General features: G+C 34.5%; 2 protein-coding genes across 2 annotated transcripts; one reads left to right on the top strand and one right to left on the bottom strand.

Moving 5' to 3' along the window:
* The first annotated feature begins 6 nt into the window (after positions 1 to 6).
* Positions 7 to 13,240, top strand: LOC110445492 (NADH dehydrogenase [ubiquinone] 1 alpha subcomplex subunit 9, mitochondrial-like). The gene is made up of 11 exons (XM_021490158.1): positions 7 to 109; positions 2,257 to 2,427; positions 3,984 to 4,081; positions 4,819 to 4,910; positions 5,606 to 5,768; positions 6,842 to 6,950; positions 8,414 to 8,487; positions 8,829 to 8,905; positions 9,318 to 9,413; positions 10,757 to 10,832; positions 12,833 to 13,240. The coding sequence occupies exons 1-11, from the start codon at positions 70 to 72 to the stop codon at positions 13,067 to 13,069; spliced, it is 1,233 nt and encodes a 410-aa protein (XP_021345833.1). The 5' UTR covers positions 7 to 69; the 3' UTR covers positions 13,070 to 13,240.
* Positions 13,241 to 14,422: 1,182 nt separating this feature from the next.
* On the bottom strand, positions 14,423 to 21,451 carry LOC110445442 (peptidoglycan recognition protein-like). The gene is made up of 4 exons (XM_021490077.1): positions 21,279 to 21,451; positions 17,488 to 17,572; positions 16,851 to 16,900; positions 14,423 to 16,262 (listed from the first exon to the last, which is right to left on the bottom strand). The coding sequence occupies exons 1-4, from the start codon at positions 21,328 to 21,330 to the stop codon at positions 15,715 to 15,717; spliced, it is 735 nt and encodes a 244-aa protein (XP_021345752.1). The 5' UTR covers positions 21,331 to 21,451; the 3' UTR covers positions 14,423 to 15,714.
* Between the last annotated feature and the right edge of the window lie 1,034 nt (positions 21,452 to 22,485).

Genomic DNA, 22,485 nt, shown 5'->3' with positions numbered 1-22,485 from the left:
CTCAAAATAAAGCTTTGCGTATTCTTGACATTCAAACGCTTGTACGCTACAGACGTCCTTCCAGCAAAAATGGCTGCCATGACCGTAGGTCAGGTCGCTCTCCTTGGAAGTAAGTTGAGCAGACTTATGATCGTTTGAATGAAAAACGCAAACACGATTTTCTATTATGTTCTTAACAACACATTTATTTTGAAATTTATATAATTAGATGCAAGTTTGATCGTGCTTCGCTCTTGTTAAATCTCGAATGTGATTTAGCCGTTCGCTGCTGTCACTTCCAATATTTATTGCTGGAAATGACCTAGGCCTTCCAACTTAAAAGCCCGAAAAGAGTGTAGCTTTTGCTAGTCTGCGATATTTGTTAATTGATAGTTTTACATCTTGGGTGATTTACATTATAACCTCATAAATCTTTGCCTTATTTTATTTTGTTTGCTTTGCATATGTAACATTTATTTGCCTTTCAAAAATGAAGTATGAAGTACAGTTAAAAATTGATATTTTGATATTGTGACACAATTTTGATGTTATAGCAGACAGTTAAAGACATGCTGCAGGAAGCAAGTGAATGAGCACTTCGAGCGGTTGTGTCAACATGTATATATACATGGGAAAATACAAGATAATGAGCGTGACTGTTCTTTAAGGCTTTGAAAATGATACCATTGCATGTCCTCCTGGTCGGGCTGAGACATTTTCAATAGAAACCTGGTATTTTTCATTATATATCCAGCAGATAGTTACAGGCGCCGTGTCCCAGTCGGCAAAATCATATCCAATAGAGAAAAGGCTTCTTATGTTATAGGAGTATTAGTTATATGTGCTCTTCAGTTATTACAGCGTAAACCTGAAGACTTTTTACAAGTCACAACAGGAGAAATTGTGTAAAATGTTTGATGTGATCATGTTCCGGGCCATCTTAAGTTTCCCAATCTGGAATGTGACTACTGTGAAGGAGATATGTTATACTGCAGCATCCGTCGTCTGTCATTCGTCGTCAAAGTAGATTTTGACTAAATTTGGTCTGAATCATCCTTAGGCCAAGGCCATTCGATTTTGTATAAACAGTGGGTGTGCGCACGTGGCCCTCCTGGGGGTAGAGGAACGGGGCCCGATAGGGGAAATAGAGGTAAACCCTTTAAAATCCTTCTTCTATCGTAGGGATTTTGATATTTGATCCCAATTTAGTATGGAGCATCCTTGGACCAAGGGGACTTAATTTTGTATAAATTAAACGATGGGTTTGGCCCCCCTGGGGGCAGAGGGGCAGGGCCCAATTGGGGAAATAAAGGTAAAACCTTTGAAATCCTTAGGGATTAAAGGATTTTGGATCTGGAGCATCCTCAGACCAAGGGCACTCAGTTTTGTATAAATGGTGGGTGTTGCTCCCCCCTGGAGGCAGAGGGGCAACAACCAATAGGGGAAATAGAGATAAAACCTTTAAAACCCTTCTTCTACCGTAGGGATAAAGGGATTTCATCCCAATGTAGTCTGAAGCATCTTTGGGCCAAGGGCACCTGATTTTGTTTAACTGGCGGTTTGACCCCCTCGGGGCAGAGAGGCGACTCCCAATAGGGGAAATAGAGATAAAACCTTTAAAATACCTCTTCTACCGTACGGATAAACAGATTTTAACGTCAATTAGTCTGGAGCATCCTTGGACCAGGGGGATGCCTTTGGTCCTTGGGTGTGGCCCTTTTGGGTGTAGAGGGGCAGGCCTCAAAAGGAGAAACTCGAGGTTTAAATCTTTAAAATCGTTCTCCTTCTATACTGTTTGAGGGGTTTTATCCAAATTTTTCCTGGAGCATCCTTTGGCTTAGGGGTCGTAGTCTTGTATAAATAATGGATGTGGCCCCTTTGGTTGCAGAGGCGTGGGGCTTAAAAGGGAAATTTGAAGTAAAAGTCTTTAAATTCTTCTTCTGTACCATCGGAAGGATTTTATGTAATAAGAATAATTTCCCATGGTTGCTTTATTATCTTGGTGAGCAATACAGGCCCTCTGGGCCTCTTGTATAAGAGAAGATATCAAAAAGATATGTAGGGTTTTGTTTAGTGACCTCATCTTCCTAAGTCATAAGTTTTATTTTGACCACTTCATCTGCTATAAGTCTAGCCCAGATGTTTCAGTATTATAGAAATCTCTCTCTCTGTATATATATATATGCATTTGAACCTTACCAAATCATAGACGGGACAAGTCCCAATTTAAATATGTAGGGGTGAATGAGTTAAAAAACAAAAAGTTGTGTATTTCAGGGTTGCACATACCTCGAGCTGTAGGTGGAGTGTACTTAGTCCAGCACAGGGATTCCAGTCAACTGGCTAACATCCGTAGAGGAAGAGGCGGACGCTCCTCCTTCAGTGGACATGTTGTTACAGTATTTGGTGCAACTGGTTTCATAGGAACAAAGCTTATCAACAGATTGGGTATGATATACATGTATATGCTGTATTATATAATTATGTTAGAAAATATGTAATGTTACAATGAACCTGTAATAAATATGCATGCTACACGTGTAATTATTAGAAATAGTGATGGGTTGACGATTGGTTATGATTGAAAATATGTTGTTTGCCTTTCTGATTCCAATTATCGATTGCGAATTCCATCATATATAATATGATCAGTATATGAGCTTCACCCAAGAATCAAATGTATACAATGTGCATTGTACAGGTATGTGTATTGAAAGCTATTTATTTTTTCTATTTTCATGTATGTTCGATGGTAATGTTGAAAGAAAGAAAGAAAAAAAGAAGAAAAGCTGCATAGATGTTGGCAGTGTTTTATCTGGGGACATTTTTGGGCCAATAATGACCCCATTCTTCATTGAAGATAATTACTGTTTATGAAATATTTCATGTTTATGCCTAATTCCCAAATTTTTCAGTTTACTCCTGAAAACTTTCATTCTTGGTTTGAATATTTTCTTCTCACAAAAAGCTAGGCTTCATCCCAAACAAAGGTGTTTAGCACGCTCATTAGTCAAAGATCGATTATGACATAATATATATATATAAATAGATATCGATTATGACATAATATATATAAATAGATATAGATTACGACATAATATATATAGATATATATATAGATTATGACATAACATATACAGATATATATATATTATGTCATAATCGATCTTTGACTAATGAGCGTGCTAACAACCTTTGTCCCAAATAAACAAAAACAAAACACTGGTTGGTTATTATCTATTTATCTAAAAAATAGAAAACCTATGTAACAGTAGTGTTCTCGCTTTATTTGGATTCAGTCCCATAAAACTATGAACTGATTATGCATGATTAGCTACCTTTTGATTACGAACCGATTATTGATTCTGATGATTAATCATTAAACGGGTAAAATTGACAAAATCTGGGTCAAAATCGTAACCCAGCGTTTGTAGTTTAATATGAAAGCGAGTGAAGGGCTAAAATTTCGGGTGGTACCCGACAAAATCGGGTCACTTGGCAGTTATGGATTTTTGACAGATTGTTACAAAGCATGACAGACATATCACAGTTTATTTTTACATACATATTATATAGAAAAATACTTTCAAAGGTATTTTTATTTTATTATTTTATATTTTAATACACATGTATCAGCTTTTTAAGTTCATTTGTAAGCTACATATCAGGGTCCACACTAATACTAGTGCATTAGTCCTGGACTAGTTTAAACAATAAGAAGGACTCGTAAATGTTCCATAGCCCTTAGTCCTGCGGACTAGTTATATTTCCACCACCCTCTCCCTTATCTGATACTGATCCATTCCCGGCATTTACATAGGCAAGGACAAGTAAAACCAACCAATGACTAGTTGTTTAATTTCTTAACTTGTCTTTTAGACTAGGTAAGGAAAATTGTTAGTGTCTAACCCTGCATACTGCATTTATATATTTATCCATATATGCTGCTCCTGGTTTCATAAGTATTTCGCTTATTATGATGTCTCGTGATCTTGTTTGTGTAGGTAAGAATGGCAGTAAGATCGTCATACCCTACAGGGGCGAAGCGTACCGAGCCCAGCACCTCAAGGTAGCCTCAGATCTGGGACAGACACAGTTCATGGTAAGTAAAGGATCTGTTCATCTTTCCGTACATTTAAGGAAATACATGGGTATGGAAATAGAATTTTAACCCTTTCACCCCTATGCAGCTTTAGTAGACTCTCCCATGCATTGATCTGGATGAGCCCATTATGGTATACAGGGGTGAAAAAGGTTAAAACTGTGATTCCAGAGTAATACCGTAAGTGCGTCTGAAGAAAAAAGTTAAAAAGGTGTGTCAGATTTAGCTTAAATGGCTATGGAATGCTGCATTTCAAAAGTAAAAATATGAATGAAATTCAGAATATTGCAATCTATAGGACAGTATAGGTTTACTAGGTTTTGGCATGTATCAATCTGTCTCATTTAATAATAAGTCTGTAAGTCTCACCAGGCAATAAATTAATGTTGACATTATATAAATATATAGGGTCGCCTTTTAATTATTTCACCTTTGTTTGATAGAGATTAGTTTAGTATTGTTTAACGCCCTATCAACAGCTATGGTCATTTAAGGATTAGTATGAACACAGAAGTATATTACAGCATTAACATAAGTTAAAGTAAAGCTTCCAAACTTTGTACTAGCCCGATGGCAGATTTTACAAAATTCTACTTTCCAAACCTATGTTCCCATAATAAATAATGAAAATTTTTCACTAGTCCTGATATCAAATGGGACTAGCCACATGCTAGAGGTATTGTCCCACCCTAATGGCGATTAAATTACAGTTACTGATGTCATTCGTTTTATTTCAGCCATTTGACTTGAAGGATGAAGACTCGATCAGAAGGGCCTTACAGTACTCCGACACTGTCATCAATGTTATACATAAGGACTACCCCACAAAGTAAGGGATCTTCACTCAGATGAAAACTAGTTATCAACGACTTTATCCCTGACCCAAACAATTTCAACAAAACGAGATTCCATAATCTTGAAGCATAACTGTATATAAATTAACCACACACCCTCTCACCCCCCATCCCCAGCTTGTCTCATATATTTATGAATTTTCAACATATTGGTAGATACTGATCAAAAGATCAGGGATCATTGGCTTAATACTGTACGTAGCCATACATACTTTTGGGTAAATGTGAAACCCATAAAGTACATTTGATTGCGACAATATGATTTGGAATTAATGCATAAAAGAATGATAATTAAGTTTGATGTGGTCATGAAAAGACTTTCACTTTATAAACCAGAGCACTGTTTCTATAAATAATGCTGAGATGCCCACAAATATTTCTTCATTTAAATTTTGAATATTGGCATGTGTGCAATTAACTTCTGATGATGCATAATTACTGCTAAGGGTATTCAATAAGTTCCAACACAAACTTAGAAATCATATTCCTTGGTTTCATAGTGCGGTAAAGAAGTTGTAGTTTCCTGACGGCGCTCCTCTCCGGGTACCATAAGTGGAAGTGCATGCAACACATACATTCATTAAAAAAAATATGGCTCTTCACGTGATGTCCCTTTAAGTTAGATCTGGCCTGTAGCTCATACGATTTATAAGTATTCTTTGATACACAGGAGGTTCTCCCTGGAAGATGTGCATATAACTGGAGCTAGGAACATTGCTCGGCTATGTAGAGAAGAGGGAGTGACGAATCTCGTACACTTTTCACATCTAATGGCAAGCCCAGACCCAGAAAAGCTGATTACACCAGAAGGAACAGAATTTCTAAAGGCGAAAGTAAGAAATATACTGCAAATTTATCCCACTCAAATTGGTTTATAAGATTGTGAGCAAACTGTTCAAATAGTTTCATAATTCTTAGCTCATTTTAATACACCAGCCAAGTCCTAATTGAAAAAAAACCTGTTTATTACTTAAATTATTGGACAATCTCCCAGTAATTTTTCCATGATGATTCTTTTACAATCTCAAAAGTTGAGAAATTGAATTTAGGTGGGAAAGACTAGTCAGAGCAAAGACAAATTGCAGACATAAATGTTTTAAATGATTTTACATTACTGTTTGCTTCAAACTCGTGAGTTAATTTTATTCCAGTTTCATATGTTTGGTAGATTATTTCAAAATGAAGTGACTGATAAAAGGCTTTTGTTTTATTACTTTATTGGATTCAAAGTCATCTGAAAACAAAAAATGTGCAAAATTAAAAATAAAATAAAAAATCTAGAGATAGTTGAGGTTTTAAGGTGTAGATTGGACCATTGCAGGGACTGTTTTCTCTGTGTGAGAGGGCACTTTCCCTTAATGATTGGTCATGTATAATATCAAAGAAGGAATATAGTGTTTGCCAAGAAGAAAATATACGATAGACATACATAAGACTAAGAGCCTTGTTGTTCAAAAGTTAATTAGCATAATGAGTACTTAACCCTTTCAACCCTATGTAACTTTAGTGGACTCTACTATGCATTGATCTGGATGAGTCCATTATGGTTTACAGTGGTGAAAGAGTTAAAAATTATTGGAAGGACAAAAAGTTTGATGATGATTATTTTTCAAGTATCAATATATATATATACTCAGTTCTGAGCTTTCCATATATACCACCAGTGAAATAGAATTCAAAAGATATGTTTATAATAATACAGTGAAATAATCGCCAAACCGATCTTATTGTAAAGCTTACGACATCCACTTGTACAATGCACATTAAAGGCATTTTATGCCAGATTTGCATCATAAAACAACTTCGTAATAGTCAACATATGAAATTGTTTCAGTTTCTCCCAAAACTTTTGTCCTTTTGAAGTAACACCCCTGTAAACGTAAGAACACACAATTTGATTTTGTAGTATTATGGTGAACTTGCTGTTCGAGAAGAATTTCCTGAGGCCATTGTATTCCGGCCAGCAATCATGTTCGGAGACAGTGATCGATTCTTGAGAAAGTTTTACTACATTGGTAAGTAAACGTTATCGACAAAAAGTTCCAAGACTAGGAAAAACATTGATTCCAAATTGTTTAGTTAGGACAAACCTCGAAGAAGGGAATGTTCCTTGCATTAGAAAGATGAAGACACGGTAGCTAGTCTAGTGGAAGGGCGCCGGGTTCATGATCGAAAGGTTGCAGGTTCGAGTCGCATCACGGCACTGTGTTGTATCTTTGAACAAGATACTTTACTCTGCTTGTTCCAGTCTACTCAGCTGTAAATGAGTACATGGTTGGGCAGTGCTAGAATTGTTGAATGCTAGCTGTGAGTGCCGAAATGGCAGCGATGACTATGCTCCCGTGGGTGTTGAGAAAGATACTGGCTGGTTGCAAAGCCCTATAAACACGGATAATAATGTGTGAACCGCTTTGAGACGACATACGAACCAGATTGTGATAAAGCGGTATATAAGAACCTTGAATTATTATTATTATTTGTAATTTTGCCAAAAGAAATTGATATGACTAAACTCTAAACAATACCAAATAGGCTGCCATTCAAGTACCTTTAAGTAAACCTGACCGTTTTTTCTCACTAACTCTTGAACATAACACATGTCTATGCTAGGAATACTTTTATAGTTTGATATGTAAGTGATTCTTGTGGATTGATACTGTTAAATTTACCATCACTTTTGTTAATTTAAAATGTTTAAATAGGATATTCATGGACGCAGGCATTGCTGCCTCTATATCAGCATCATATCAATGTGAAATACATTGTGGTAAAATATATTTTTAGTCTATGTATAAGAAGCTGTATGATCGTATTGTAACTCAAGATCTGTCGCTAATTCGTCAAATTAAGTACCAAATGAAATAAAATCCTGATGAACGCTATTCTTTGATTGAAGTTAAGTTTTCTATAACCACGGATAGTAATTTGTGAACCGCTTTGAGATGACCTACACACTTGGTTGTGATGAAGCGGTTTATAAGAACCTTTGAATTATTAAAGATTAGTGGGATATTCCCGGTTATTATGTCCTGCAGGGTACATTTAATTTCATGTTTACAGGCAAAAATTGACTCCTCAACTTAGTCAAAATAGCTAATTCATAATTATGATTAACCATAGTCATTCATCGTGGCATGGTAGGGCAGCTGTATTTTTTCATATGCAGTGATAAATCTGCATACAGGTCCTGAGTCCTGTACTCATAGCATTCTGATGGGACTCGAAGAATTTTTGGAAATACTTGAATCTAACATTGTGGGATCAATTGTTTTAGAAATACAGTTGAAAATTAAAGGACCCGTGAAAATAATTGCAGATTGATCACTGCATATGTAGCTAAAATTTGAATATACATATACCATATATATATGTGTCCGCTTATTATAAGGAGCGATAATTATAACAGATGTCGGTAATAAAATGCTCTGTGTATCATATGAGTGATTTTGCACCAGGTGATTTATATTTTTCTTTACAGGTTTGGGCAAACGATGTGAATATAAAATTAAACTATGGAAGCAAGGAAAGGAAACCATTAAGATGCCAGTCTTTGTAAGTTTGCAATTTTATTAAACAAATTTTAGCTATTTATCTAATGGTTTGCTGCCCTTAAAATTCAATATTGGTTCATTTCGTTTGTAATCTATTTAAACCTGATAAATAAACATGATGACAGCTTCTCATAAAAATGAACTAAATGAAGTAGGTATTTAACTCATTCACCCCTGAAATATCATAATGAACTATTCCCATCTTTGAATTGGAAGAGTTAAAATGTGTCTTCAGGGTTGAATGAGTTAAATACCTACTGTGGTTTATGTACCAGTAGCTGAAAAGTGAATTCAAATCTGTATCAAATTTTCTATATAACTTCAGTATTTTTTGTGTTTCAGGGCTCAGACGTGGTAGATGGTGTCATCTCTGCTCTAGGAAAACCAGAGGCCAGAGGCCAGATATATGAAGCCCTTGGGTAGGTTCAGAAACCGAAACTGTTTTAAATTCATTTTTAACTCACCTGGTCAAAATTTATCTCAGTTTCGAACAACAATCACGGTCCAATTGTTAAGGAAACATTGAAAATTACAGCTAACAAATCAAAGTAAAACAATTTCCTGAGAACATTGACATGTCATGGGGTCATTTTAAGTTTAACACCTAAACATGCAAATTATAATATATAATTACATGAAACAATATTTATAGATATCAAATTAAATAAACTAGATCTCATAGATGTTCGAAGATCAACATTCGCGAATCAATGTATCAATGTTTCTAATTTTCCCCGTTGGTTACAAAGATCAAAACATCAATGTTTGACTGTAATACATGTATATGCATTTAAGACCCGTCAGTGATTTGTGTTTTCTTCCTGTTAACAGCCCAGAAAGCTACTTCTTGCACGACCTGGTGAAATTTTTCTATTTCTGTATGAGGAGGCCATTAGTGGGATTTGAGGAATTCACTGAAAACTATTTGTAAGTTACCCCTACATCTAGATCTGTATTAGGAGGGAAGAGTAGGAACAGGCCTGGTGGTGGTGTTGGGGGTGGGGGTGGGGGGTAGATTTGTTGTCCGAGTTTGTATTCCTGTAATGCAGAATGGGAGTGCAGACAAAATATTCTGATTCACTGTATTGCATGATTTCTATTTCATGTTATTTATGAAATTATTTCATTGTAGATTAATATATTTTAGCTCATCTGACACTATGATCTTGTGAACTTATGTCAGGGCCCAGCATCTATCATCTGCTGTCGTATATAGGAAGGATACAGTTTGATATATTCATTTGATTGTAAAATGGAATGCAACATTGTTGGGCCATTGCATGGAATAAATTTTCATCTCACCTGGTCCAAAAGGCTAAAGCAAGCTTATCCTGCACCAGAGCATCAGTCAGATTGTCGTTCATCTGATTATCAACAACTTTTTCAACCCACTTCTTCTGTACTGCATAATTACAAAATGTCGCAGTAATTTGGCCATACTCCTTTAAGTGACTTTTCCTCTGGAACAATTAGGTGAATATCAACCATATTTTGTTGGAAGCATCCTCAGCTAGTGATAATTCTGTCTAGCCTTTGCCCTGGGGATGAAATCCCTAGGTCTTAACATAAAAGGGTAGAGATCACCACCCTATTGCCGTATATGTGCCTGTTGGGCGTGCATAACGATTTACCATGATACTACTGTGAGTGTTCATATTTTAGTGATGGCCTTATTTTAGCGCTATTTTAGATATTGCGTTAAATTATGATTGGGCCAATTGAAGTTCCTGTATATCAGTTTTTATTGTGTAATTGCGGTTGCACCAATTCATCAATGCACTATAAGTCTGTTAAAATTTGATAATGTGCTAAAATTTGAGTGTGCTTAATAAGTACCCTTACAGTATCATTATATCACACATAGTATCCTTGTGATCTAGGTTGTTTTTAAATATTTTTAACCCTTTCACCCCTATGTATCTTTAGTAGACTCTACCATGCATTGATATGGAGGGGTCCATTATGGTCTACAGTGCTGAAAGGGTTAAGTCACCACTTTGTATCTGCAGCCACTATAAAACCGCCGTATATTAGTTATAAGGAAAAGGACATCTTGTAAGATGTTATAACGCATGTCCAATTGTTTTGGATTATATTAAATGTATTTTAACTCGACTAAATTATTATCAGTACAAAAATTTAAAAAAGGTACACAATTTATATTGTTTGAAAACTCCCATTGGGATCAGTTCAACTCACAAAAGTTCCCACTTTTAAAGTAATTACTGTATAAATGTGAACCAGTTAAAACATTCTCTTTGTATTTTCAGAATGAAAATGAGATACGTAGACCCTCGTAATCCTTTTAGTCTGTACAGACTTCATAATCTGTACACACTGAACCAGGTAAGTCTGTGTATTAAAGTTATTTTAGATGTTTACTGTAAATTACCTGTGATTTGTGCGATATTTGTGTTATGGTTAAATCACATTTATTGTCTATAGTGTTTCAAGTGAGCAGTTATTCATACACGATGTAAAAGAAAAGGCCATTGAGTGAAACATGATAAATGTCTTCGTAAAATAATTTAATGAAAATTGTTAGTTAAGGAAATTTATTGGAGTACCAGGCCCCACTTGTATAAAACATCTCAAAATTGAGGAAAATCTCAAGCAATGTATTGTCTATGGGAAATCTTAGACTTGAGGAAATCTCAAGAGTTGAGATGTTTATACAAATGGGGCCAGGTATTCTATCAATAAGCTGATGTCACACCCGTTGGAAAAATACTAGCGGCTTTTTACGGACTCGGCAAAGGAAAATTTCTCTTCAGCTCATTACTGAGTATAAGCTTAAGTGAGTAACATACTGTATACTGGAAATTGTTCGCCTTTTTCTGTCCTCCGTAATTAGGCAAATTTATCATTACAGCAAACCGTAGTGAGCAACATAATACATGTATACATATAGGATCTTACATGAGTTTCCATTTCATATGAGATTTATGACCGAGAGGCTCGCTAAATTGAAAAATTTGTGGCGAGTTTCATTGACTTCATATGAAATGAAAACGAGTGTAAGATCCTTTTTATCACATAATCAAGATATTTGGCATTTATTCTTGTAAAACGACAATTCTCATGCAACCTTGAAATGTAAAAAGCCACCATTTTGACTCCAGTGCATTAATCTGTGATGTCATGTACTTGTCCTAGGCGTGACATCACAATTGAAACAATTGAAACTTACAACCAATCACAGGGCTGATAGGTCATATTACATGGGTTAATACGCAAAAAATATGACATGGGTATATTCACTGGATAACACGGTACATTATGTGATAAATAAAAATCCAATGATAACGGAAAACAATATAATATAATATATGTATTCATAAAAATCCAATGAGAAGGGAAAACAATATTATATAATACATGCATACATAAAAATCCAATGAGAAGGGAAAACAATATTATATAATACATGCATACATAAAAATCCAATGAGAAGGGAAAACAATATAATATAATACATGTATACATAAAAATCCAATGAGAAGGGAAAACAATATAATATAATACATGTATAAATAAAAATCCAATGAGAAGGGGAAAACAATATTATACAATACATGTATACATAAAAATCCAATGAGAAGGGAAAACAATATAATATAATACATGTATAAATAAAAATCCAATGAGAAGGGAAAAACAATATTATACAATACATGTATACATAAAAATCCAATGAGAAGGGAAAACAATATTATATAATACATGTATACATAAAAATCCAATGATAAGGGACAATATTATATAATATATGTATACATAAAAATCCAATGAGAAGGGTGAATTTAGTATTGGATGAAAATGGATATTACTGTAGAAGGGAGAAAAATTTACTAGATGAAAATTTCCTGGTATACAGTACTACAAATGTAGTTTCCTCTCAATTCACTTCAATGTTTTGGTGTGTTTTGTTTCAAGAATGTATCGGAAGAATTCTAGGGTTGTCCCTCTGTTATACAAGGAGTCTAAGGGGATGTCACAAGGCATGAGATGGGTGTGTATTTTCTCTTACCCTGAAGAGGTGTATCCACACTTTTCCCAGTGTAAGATTATTAGGATCTCTCACCCCTTGGGAATAAGATGGGCTAACGTTACATGCTAAATGCAGTCATACAATTGTTATGCATAGGGCAATCTCCTCGTCACAACCCTAGGGTGAGACAAGGATATCTCACAACATGAAAAGTGTGGATACACATGTCCAGGGTAAGAGAATCGATAAGTACCGCCCTTGTGGTACTCTTATTTTCCCTTCAAATGATTCTAGGAAAGGTTCCACTGTTGTTGTAAATAACTTACATCTAGTTGTTTTTTGACTATTTTTGAAGGACTTTGTCAATGACCAGCCAACCGGTCTACCCACGCTTGAAGATCTAGGTGTGAAGTTAACGAAGATCCCAGACCGTGCCAGGCACGAGTACAAGACGACACGTTGTGACCGTTACTATGATGAGGACTTGGGTCAGTTTGCCGAGTCTGGGGACCCCCCCACTGCCTCTGAGAGTGAGCTTGCTACTGTTCGTGAAATGGAAACAAAGGATCACGACACAAAATTGTCTCGCTAACGTGTCTTCACCAGCAGTGTGATGTTAAAGAACATCTTGCGATACATTATAGAGCAAACTTTTTACATGCTGAAATGATTTCATCATTTCAAAGCGACTGTGTACTTGTGGGGCAATTGTTTTGAGTGAAATGTCCTGTTAAAAAGTTGTAATAAATATTTATAGAAAATATTTTTCTTGTTGAAAGTCTCAAAGATAGCACTTATAATTAAGAAGTGTATATTGGTAGCTCAGCCACTGTTGAAGGGATCTGGATATGAAAAAAAATTCTCAAAACTCTTCAATAAAAAAATCAACTTTCAATTTGTCATTTCAATATTTGTCTGTGAAAGATGTGTCTTTGGTCAGTTGCTCACTTTTACCAATTAAACAGTTGGTACTTGTATAACAGTATTCATGTGCATTAATGATGTAGTAAGGGTGCTTGGTATTGGTGATAATGAGTGGGCATCTTAATTTAGAAACGTTTTTCTTTCAAACAGAATGAATGTAGACCATAATGGACTCATCCAGATAAATACATGGTAGAGTTTACTTAAGTTACATAGGGATGAAAGGGTTTATAAACAATCTAACAACCACTATAAGGGTGGTCAGGTGGTGGAGTGGATAGGGCACTTGCCTTTCACCAAGGCGGCCAGTATTTGATTCCCCGATCAAACGTGAAAAGGTACGTCGTCACTTGCCCAACCACGTTGATCCCCCGTGCACTTACATCCAGGCCAACAACAGTGAGGCCAAAAAAAAAGGTTTCTGTTTAGGGTTCCCGACCGACCCTAACTTTTTACCCCGACCCAAAACTTTTTGATGAAAAAACCCCCCCAAAAAACCCTGCTGATTTTCGAATTTTAGAAGGATCCTTGCCTTTCAAAATGGCTTCCAGCTCTGTGTTGGCGCTAAATGTCATCATATGGAGCAGAATAGAATTTGCCTCCAAATGAACCTTGTTTATGTAATTCTCTGTTTTACATACAATAGTAGGGTCATAATCACATGACCAAAAATATAAAAAAAAAAAAAATCTGACCTACCTCCCCTTTTTTTTTTGCCAATGCAACCCTAACCAGACTTTTTTTTTTTTCGCCAGATAAACATAAGTTGAAATAAGATGTTCCATAAAGTTTATATTAACCACTATAAGTTTCCTCGCTCCTTACTCATAGAATAAAACTGCTAGGAGTTTGTAAACATTTTGGGTAACACCCTGGACATTTTATCAATGGTCAATCTTCTTTTAGTGATGTCAAATAACAGTTCTTTGTGATATCATCTTCCATTTTGACAACATAATTCATTGCATTACCCCATTGTCCACAAAATACATCTGTAAAATAATAACAAACAAAGAGGTCACTCAATATATAATTTATTATTCAAAGAGTTCAAAATAAACGACAAGACATTAAGCAAAATGGTCAGTACATGTAGGAGGACAGGGAAACTTAATGCAAACTTAAACAAGTTAGATGGAATAAATACAGAAATGGACACATAGACACAAGTACAAATATTTACATTTTCTTTGCTCAGCCCTTGGATAAATCTACCAACAAAAAGTGCTGTAAACGTGGATATTTTCCAATCGGAAACTGCTTGGGTCATTCATGAAAACTGTCTGTGAGTAATAGAGGTCCAATCATGACATCAAACTAAGTTATGAGTGATTCGGTTTCTGTTTGATGTTCGCTGCCTGACAGAACTTAATATGCAACCATAGAAATTACAGTGTCAATTAAATTGTTACAGCAAAACGGCTGTTCCTCCATTTGATAAAACAGTTTTTGAACTGAATGAAACCACAAATCACGATGAAGTAATATTGTCTTTGTTGCTTTAAAAAAAATTGATGGCATGCAATACATTTCGGTTAAAAAACACAACAAGAATTGGTCTAAAACATTCATCAATACCATACACCGATCATTTCAAATAAATTACATTAAAATCAATTTAGTTAAACTAGTTAAAAATAAAATATATTCAAGATAGCCAGTATCATATGGAAACTATTTCAAAACAGCTTCAAAATAGCAGAAATTTCTCTGGACAATGAACTGATAAATCACCTTTTATTTCAGCAAAACCAGTAATGATGTTTTCGTTAAAAATTGACTTTCAAGATGGCTACCATATTCAAATCGGCTAAAAATAACGAAAATTGGTTTTGACCATACATCAATCACTGAATTATATTCAGCGAAAAAGATTCCAGCAAAATTCGAATTTTAAGGTAGAAAAGGATTTTCAAGATGGCTCCCATGGCGGATGAATTGGATTTCGAAATCAGATCCTTTAAAATAGCAAGAATTGGTTTGAATTCTACGCGGATCATTTCAAATAAATTTCAGTGAAATCATTCCAATAGAATTTGAATTTAAGTATATATAAAAAAAAAATCAAAGACGGCTGCCATTGCGGCCATATATGTATTTGAGTTTTTTCATATTTTCGGCTAAATCAGCTCAGTAGAATTTGCCTTTTAAGTTTAAAATGTAAAAAAAAAGATAACGGAACGTGCATGAAGGACAAAGACAGAACATGAATCCACATCAGCTAAAATACTACTGCATGCTTGAATTAAATTCAACAATATCAAAAAGTATGAAGAGTATTTCAAAAAGCTATATATATCACTTGTAAAAGGATTACAGAATCGGGGGTTTGATCTTCCGAGGGGTGTCCCGATCGAAATGAGGCCATGTTTTAATGATGTCGTACAGGAAATCTCCAAGAGATTCAGTATCGATAGCATCCCTGTGACCATACAGCTTGTAATCGGGTTCCAGTTTGCCTGAAACCACACCGCAGTCAAGATGAGATTGTATTGCATCCAGCAATTTCTGGTCTGGAGCCTGGAGCATGAAATTCCCCATAGCGCATATAGAGATTGCTATTTTGTTGAACCCTATTGTGTGTGCACCGACGCGGTCCCATCCACGTGCTTGGTAAATCCTTCCGTCCTCACCAGCAAGAAAGCTGTATCCAATATCATCCCAGCCAAACGAACCTCTGTGGAGTTCATCAACCTTCTTCACCGCATGGACACAGTCGGGCCCCGTGGAACAGTGACTTAGAACAGTGTGATGGATGAAAACGATGCTTACTTTCTTTTTCATGTTTTCGTATTTTGCTGTTGTCTTGCCTCCCCACTGAGCTTTGCTGGCATAGCTTAGGTCGCTACAGTTTACGGTATCTGTAACATGTACATTGAAACGTTCAACAAAAAAGCACTGCTTATATATCATCATAGAATGTGAACTAATTTACATCATTGTCGATGGATATAAAGGTCATGTAGTTTTACTGGACCAACTTTGTTGAAATGATATAGCTAAAATATTCTTATCATAGCTTAAAGATCCCGGCACCATTGCCGAAATCTTTTTCATCTGTCGGGCCAGCGTACGTTAATAGACTGGCAAAGTCGCACTTCATATACAGTTGTATATCCAACAAAAATGTCGAAAAAATATAGTGGAATTATCTAGTGTTTTTCCTGCAGTGAGACAGGGATCCTTAAATGCTATTATAAAGGTCGAACAACGTTTCGGTTTCTGAGTAAAACTTTACAATTAACTTTGCTGTTAAGATTTCTGAGTGAACTCTCATTGAAAATATGATCAACCTTTCATTTTCTAGATTCACTAGACATTTACACCTTACCACATTTCATGTATTTTTGCTTTGCTACAGATGTACAATTTACGTTAGTAATACTTGATACTTCTCTTTTTAAATATGACTAGTGTTTAAGTATGGTATATCAGTCTATTTTACTTACGATCCCATCCAGATTCGTCTGCCTGATTTTCTGTAGTTGAATAGGAATGCCTGTACAATTTGAAAAATGAATATTTACAATGATGAAATGTTTTCACCTACTCGGTTTAAGAACCGTGATATTTAACACACCATTTATCTTCATCTTTTTCCGTACATGTATAACCGTGACCAAGTTGACCTCATCCTCGAGAATCCATTGGTCGCGCTTATATACGTGCAGAGAAAGTAGTGAGCATTACCCCTGGGATTTTGAGGACGAATTATTCAAGTTATAACAACTTATTGTGCATATTATCTCCTTGTGATAGCGCGGATCTGATGCCAAATTGATAGTGCTATCTCACTGAAACACCATGCCGAAGGCACTCAGCACAGCATTCCGCCAGGTCACATTATACTGACAACGGGTCAACCAGTGTTTGTCATTTCCTTAAACGCTGAACGTAAGCAGGCAATAAGAACTACCATTTTAAATTTGGTAACTTAAACGTCTTTGTCAATGTTATAAAATAGATAACTACATTGCTGCCTCCAATGAAAAGGTGTAAGGATATTTCAATGACAAGCTAGAAATATTTAGGGGGGGGGGGGGATCACAATTTAAACAAAGAGTAAGGATATTATGTAATACCTACATAAACTCAGATGTAATGGGATCTTCACAGCCGAACCCTTCACATACAGCAAAGTCCTTGATATCACCTTGGCAGGTTACCAGACCTAAAGAAGAAGATTTGAGATACCACGTAAACAGCACAGAGCGGTGACTATTCTATTTATCATCAAAATGTCATCATGATGTTTAGAAAGAAGCCCTTATACAAAGTATGACCAGACTAACCCGCTGTGAGTGAGAAGGCGTTCTTTCATTACAGCACATAAATCATTTATTCCGTTATTGTCCTACTATCTATCACTCAAAACTTATATATATATATTAATGAAATTAAAATAATTGGATTCCGGTTATCTATAGAAAATAAAATATAGGCTTAGCCTGTTGTCCATCGCCTTTCGAGCAAAATCGAGGTCTCAGTGTGCACTGCCTTGTGGATGAGACGAGAAGACCAGTTTGAACGGTAAAATCTATTGACGTTGAAGTCGGGCGTCGCTCCATTGTAATCTTCAAAGGACAAGTAGTGATTGGTCAGGTTTTTTGTAACCTGACACCAATCAAATAGCTAGCCGCGTACCTTAAAATTTGCTATGATATATAGGGTGCAGGGGTGCAGAGAGCGAAAGTGAGCGAATATGGCAAGCCAAGTTGTCATTTATTCATGGAGCAATGTTGATCCAGTACTTAAACAAAATATATAAGATATCTCATATATTATATAAGATATCTTATAAAGTATATAAGATATCTTATAAAAGAAATCAGATATCTAATAAAGAAAGGTTTATGAGATATCTTATATCTTTTATAGATACCTTGTAAAGTATATAAGATATCTTATAAAAGATATAAGATATCTCATAAACCTTTCTTTATTAGATATCTGATTTCTTTTATAAGATATCTTATATATAATATATAAGATATCTAATATCTTTTATAAGATATCTCAATTAATTTTCTTTATAAGATATCTTACATCTTTTATGAGATATCTTATAAAGAAAGGTATATAAGATATCTTATAAAATATATAAGATATCTCATTTATTATATAAGATATCTTATAAAGTATATATGATATCTCATGAAGTATATAAGATATCTTATATAAGTAAATAAGATATCTTATATAATTTGGTTAAGTACTGGAGCAACATTGCTCCATGCATAAATGACAACTTGGCTTGCCATAAGCGAACCCCTGGATAATCGAGGCTGACTGTTGTCTTATCCCCTTTGTTAAAACATATGTAGTTATATTCATTCTGTCTTACTTGTAATTATCTTTATTTGTATTAACAATCAAATTAATTTGAAATCAAACCTGCTGTAAATGACATATTATGAAAGGTAGTGCTATCGGCATCCTCAAGATTCCAGTGGTAACTCGCTTACATTCTCGGCACCCCTAAAGTTTGTCATGACCAAATTTGAGGCTCTGCTTGCACAACCTTGCGTTTGAGAGATAGACTAGTTGATCCTTTGATGTTCATCAAAAGGACCCAAGCTGCATAACGATAACATTGACATGCTAAGAAGTCGGGTGTCGCTCCTTTGTAATCTTAAAAAGGACATGTAACAGCCTAGCGATTGGTCAGTCCTTTTATACATGAAACCGCCAATTAATTATCTAACTTTGTGCCTCACTTTTCTCATGACATATCCCAGGGGTGCAGGGAACGTAATCGAGTGTAACCCCTGGAATTTCGAGGATATGTTTTATCGGGAGAATGTAAATATCAAGGTTTCTTCCTGTACTAAATTTTATGAAAAATATATACTGTTGCATAAACATACAAGGACAAACTGGATATGGAAATAGGAAAAAGACGACAGCAAAACCGATCGACGAGACACCAAAAACAAAGCTAAATGACATGAAATCATGCAAAAACATAATTCAATATAAAATTAGACTTTCCTGCAACCGTCATGATATTTCCTGTCAAGTCCAGGAAAGTTTGCCGTTTGATCCTGAAAGACATCAGAATCCATATGATGGAAATATTGTCACGTTTTGTTTTACAGTTTTGGCTAAGAAATGCACGGAACAACATGATGCATCTATGAAGATTATTATCACAATCGTCATGAGCTAAGAAACAAAGAATCAGACGTGAACAACTGAAAAAGGTAAGTAAATTGACGATGGCCTAACAAATCAGATTTGCTACAGAATTTGCTTAATAGGTGATCATTCTTTAATAATTAAGGTAAATGTCAAGTTTTGAAGCTGACGAATATCATGATCATCCATGGTTGTGTCCTTAGGTATAGAACAACATAAATATACTGAAAATAAAGATAAAATATCGGTCAAGTATCCAATAGCCGTTTGTCGATAATCTATAACGTCGACATAGTGACATTTTGTGATGTCAGCAATGATATGTTAACGCTACCTCATGTCCTCATAGCATTGCAGTATGGAAACAAATAAAATATTTGTGACAATAATTATGTGAAGAATACAATCAAAGAGCTGGTCAATAGCTACGAACATACAACAGGGTTAAGTTAATGAACATAGTATGAAAGTGTCTCTCTTAATAAAAAAAAACACCTCGACTTGCATGGTGTTACTATTTTTTACAATAAATGCTATAGCTGTATGCAATTTGAAAATATCTTCATTGCTGATATTTTTTTATCGTATAACTTGTAACATCGTGAGAAAAACATTGCCTTTTCTCTATATAATGTGAAAATTTGTTTTGATTAACATTGGTTATCTATATGCTAATAATATTGTATTAGCTGCATATATGGTGAAGATACATATGTATATTTTTACTGTCCTTGTGTTATCTGTATGCAATGGTAACTTATATATTTTTTTACAAACATTAGATTACCTACATATATTTTGAAAGTATCTTTTAATAAACATTAAATTATCTTTATGTATGTTATGTTTAAAAACGTTTTTAATAACATTTAATTGTACTATATTTTATGTATGTTATGTTTGAAGACGTGTTTAATAACATTGTTTTATATTTATGTATGTTATGTTTAAAGACGTTTTTAATAAAATTGTATTATATTTATGTATGTTGTTTAAAAGCTTTCTCTATACATAATGTCAAATTTTGTTTTTACGAGCATTGTACTGTTTATAAAAAGCATTTTTTCTTCTAGATATTATTTAAAAGTATGTTTTACTAACATTGCGATATTTCTATATAATCTGAAAGTGAAAGTCTGTTTTTACTAAAATTGTTCTATGTATATACAATTGCATATTAAAACGTTGTGTTATCGGAATATAATGTGAAAGTATATATATTTTTACTGCGAAAGTGTGCTACTAATACTGTGCTATCAATACAAAATGTGAAAGTATGTTTTTGCTTACGTGCTATCTTTATATTATGTTTTGCGAACGATGCAATATCTATATATAATGAGTACGTTTGTTTTTATCAGCATTGCGCTGTTTAATGTAATGTGAAAAGTAGTTTTTACTAACATTGCGCAATATATTTATAATATGAAAATCTATGTAATCTGAAAGTGAAAGTGAAAGTAGGTTTTTACTTAAATTTTACTATGTATAAAAAATTTAAAAGCATATTTTAACAAACGGTGTTATCGGTATACAATGTGAAAGTATATCTTTACTTACGTTGTATAATCTATATGTAAAATGAAAGTATATTTTACTAACATTGCTTTCTGTATATAATGTAAAAAACCGTTGTAATAACCTGAGCATTTTAAAGACATATTTTCATCTATTAGTCATAATGTATTTCGCACAGCGAACATCCGGATCTGCCTGATAATAGTAGTATCAAGGATTACCTAGAATGCCACACAAAAGAAGAACATTAAAAGGATGCTGTATCCCGTCCATAATTATCGACTTTAGGTCGATGCCACTGTTATGTTCAATTCGTTGACTGTATTATACATGTAAATAGGGGCTGTAAGCATTATATACAAGTAAGAAGAGAAAGTAGGATTTTCCAAGATTTTAAACGTACGTGTCGCTGATTTTGTGGATTGAAAATGTAGCCAAATCGTCGGATCTAAAAGTAGCCATGACGCCAGTTGTTTACTAATATATGCGCGTTTACTACTATTGTGTGTGTGTAATACGTGGTACCGAGTTTAGGGTTATACATTTCCCCTAGAATACAGACACAATGTTTCGCTATTGTTGTCATGTTTGTACGCGAAATAAGTGTTTGCTTACATAAAATTACAACATCCGTAAAAATGCAAAAGAATATAAATGATATTATATGAAATAAGGCTATTATAGTAGTATTGAACAGTCTAACAGTAACAATATCCTTTAGATGATTAAGTGCGGTTTTGTTAATATACGATGACAGCAGATATTTTTGAAAAGTCTATGATTTAAAAAGTCTTAATAAATTAACAGTAAGAACAAATGATGATTTTTTTTGTATACTCTTTACAGCTGTGACAGTTTGAAAAGCTGTTTCCTCATTTGCACCAAGCCAGAAAGATTGAATTTCAACCAGCTTAGTCAGAACGATAATTTTTTAACTAATTTTGGAGAGACGAAATCCAAGCATTGCATGCAAAAAGGCTAAAGTATGTACCGTTTTAAAAAACCAGTATATATAATCCTAAGGCAACAGTTCTATTTATATGCCGACCACATCGGTGATTGTACGAGTTTTTCCACGAAATCAACAACATATATATGTTCCATATATATGAAATGATATATCTCCGATACATCTAAATACAAAACGAAATGTTTTGTCACAGTTGAAAATTATTTATATCTGTATTTTATATATAATGTGAAAGTAGAGTTTTTCTAATGTTATCATATCTGAATGTAAAAGTATGCTTTTGCTAACATTACCACATTGATACAAAAGTAAACAAGAGGTCCAATGGGCCTGCATCGTTAACCAGGTCTTAATCTCGCACTTTTAAGCTTAAAAGTGGACCGAGGTAAAACATATTTAAATAGACCAAATAAAACTACAAGCTAAATATCCACATATGACTCTCATATAGTCTAACA

This window comes from Mizuhopecten yessoensis, unplaced genomic scaffold (assembly GCF_002113885.1).
Source record: "Mizuhopecten yessoensis strain PY_sf001 unplaced genomic scaffold, ASM211388v2 scaffold2307, whole genome shotgun sequence".
Taxonomy (NCBI): domain Eukaryota; kingdom Metazoa; phylum Mollusca; class Bivalvia; order Pectinida; family Pectinidae; genus Mizuhopecten; species Mizuhopecten yessoensis.
The sequence above is the reverse complement of the archived record's forward strand: the minus strand, read 5'-3'. Positions and strand labels throughout refer to the sequence as shown.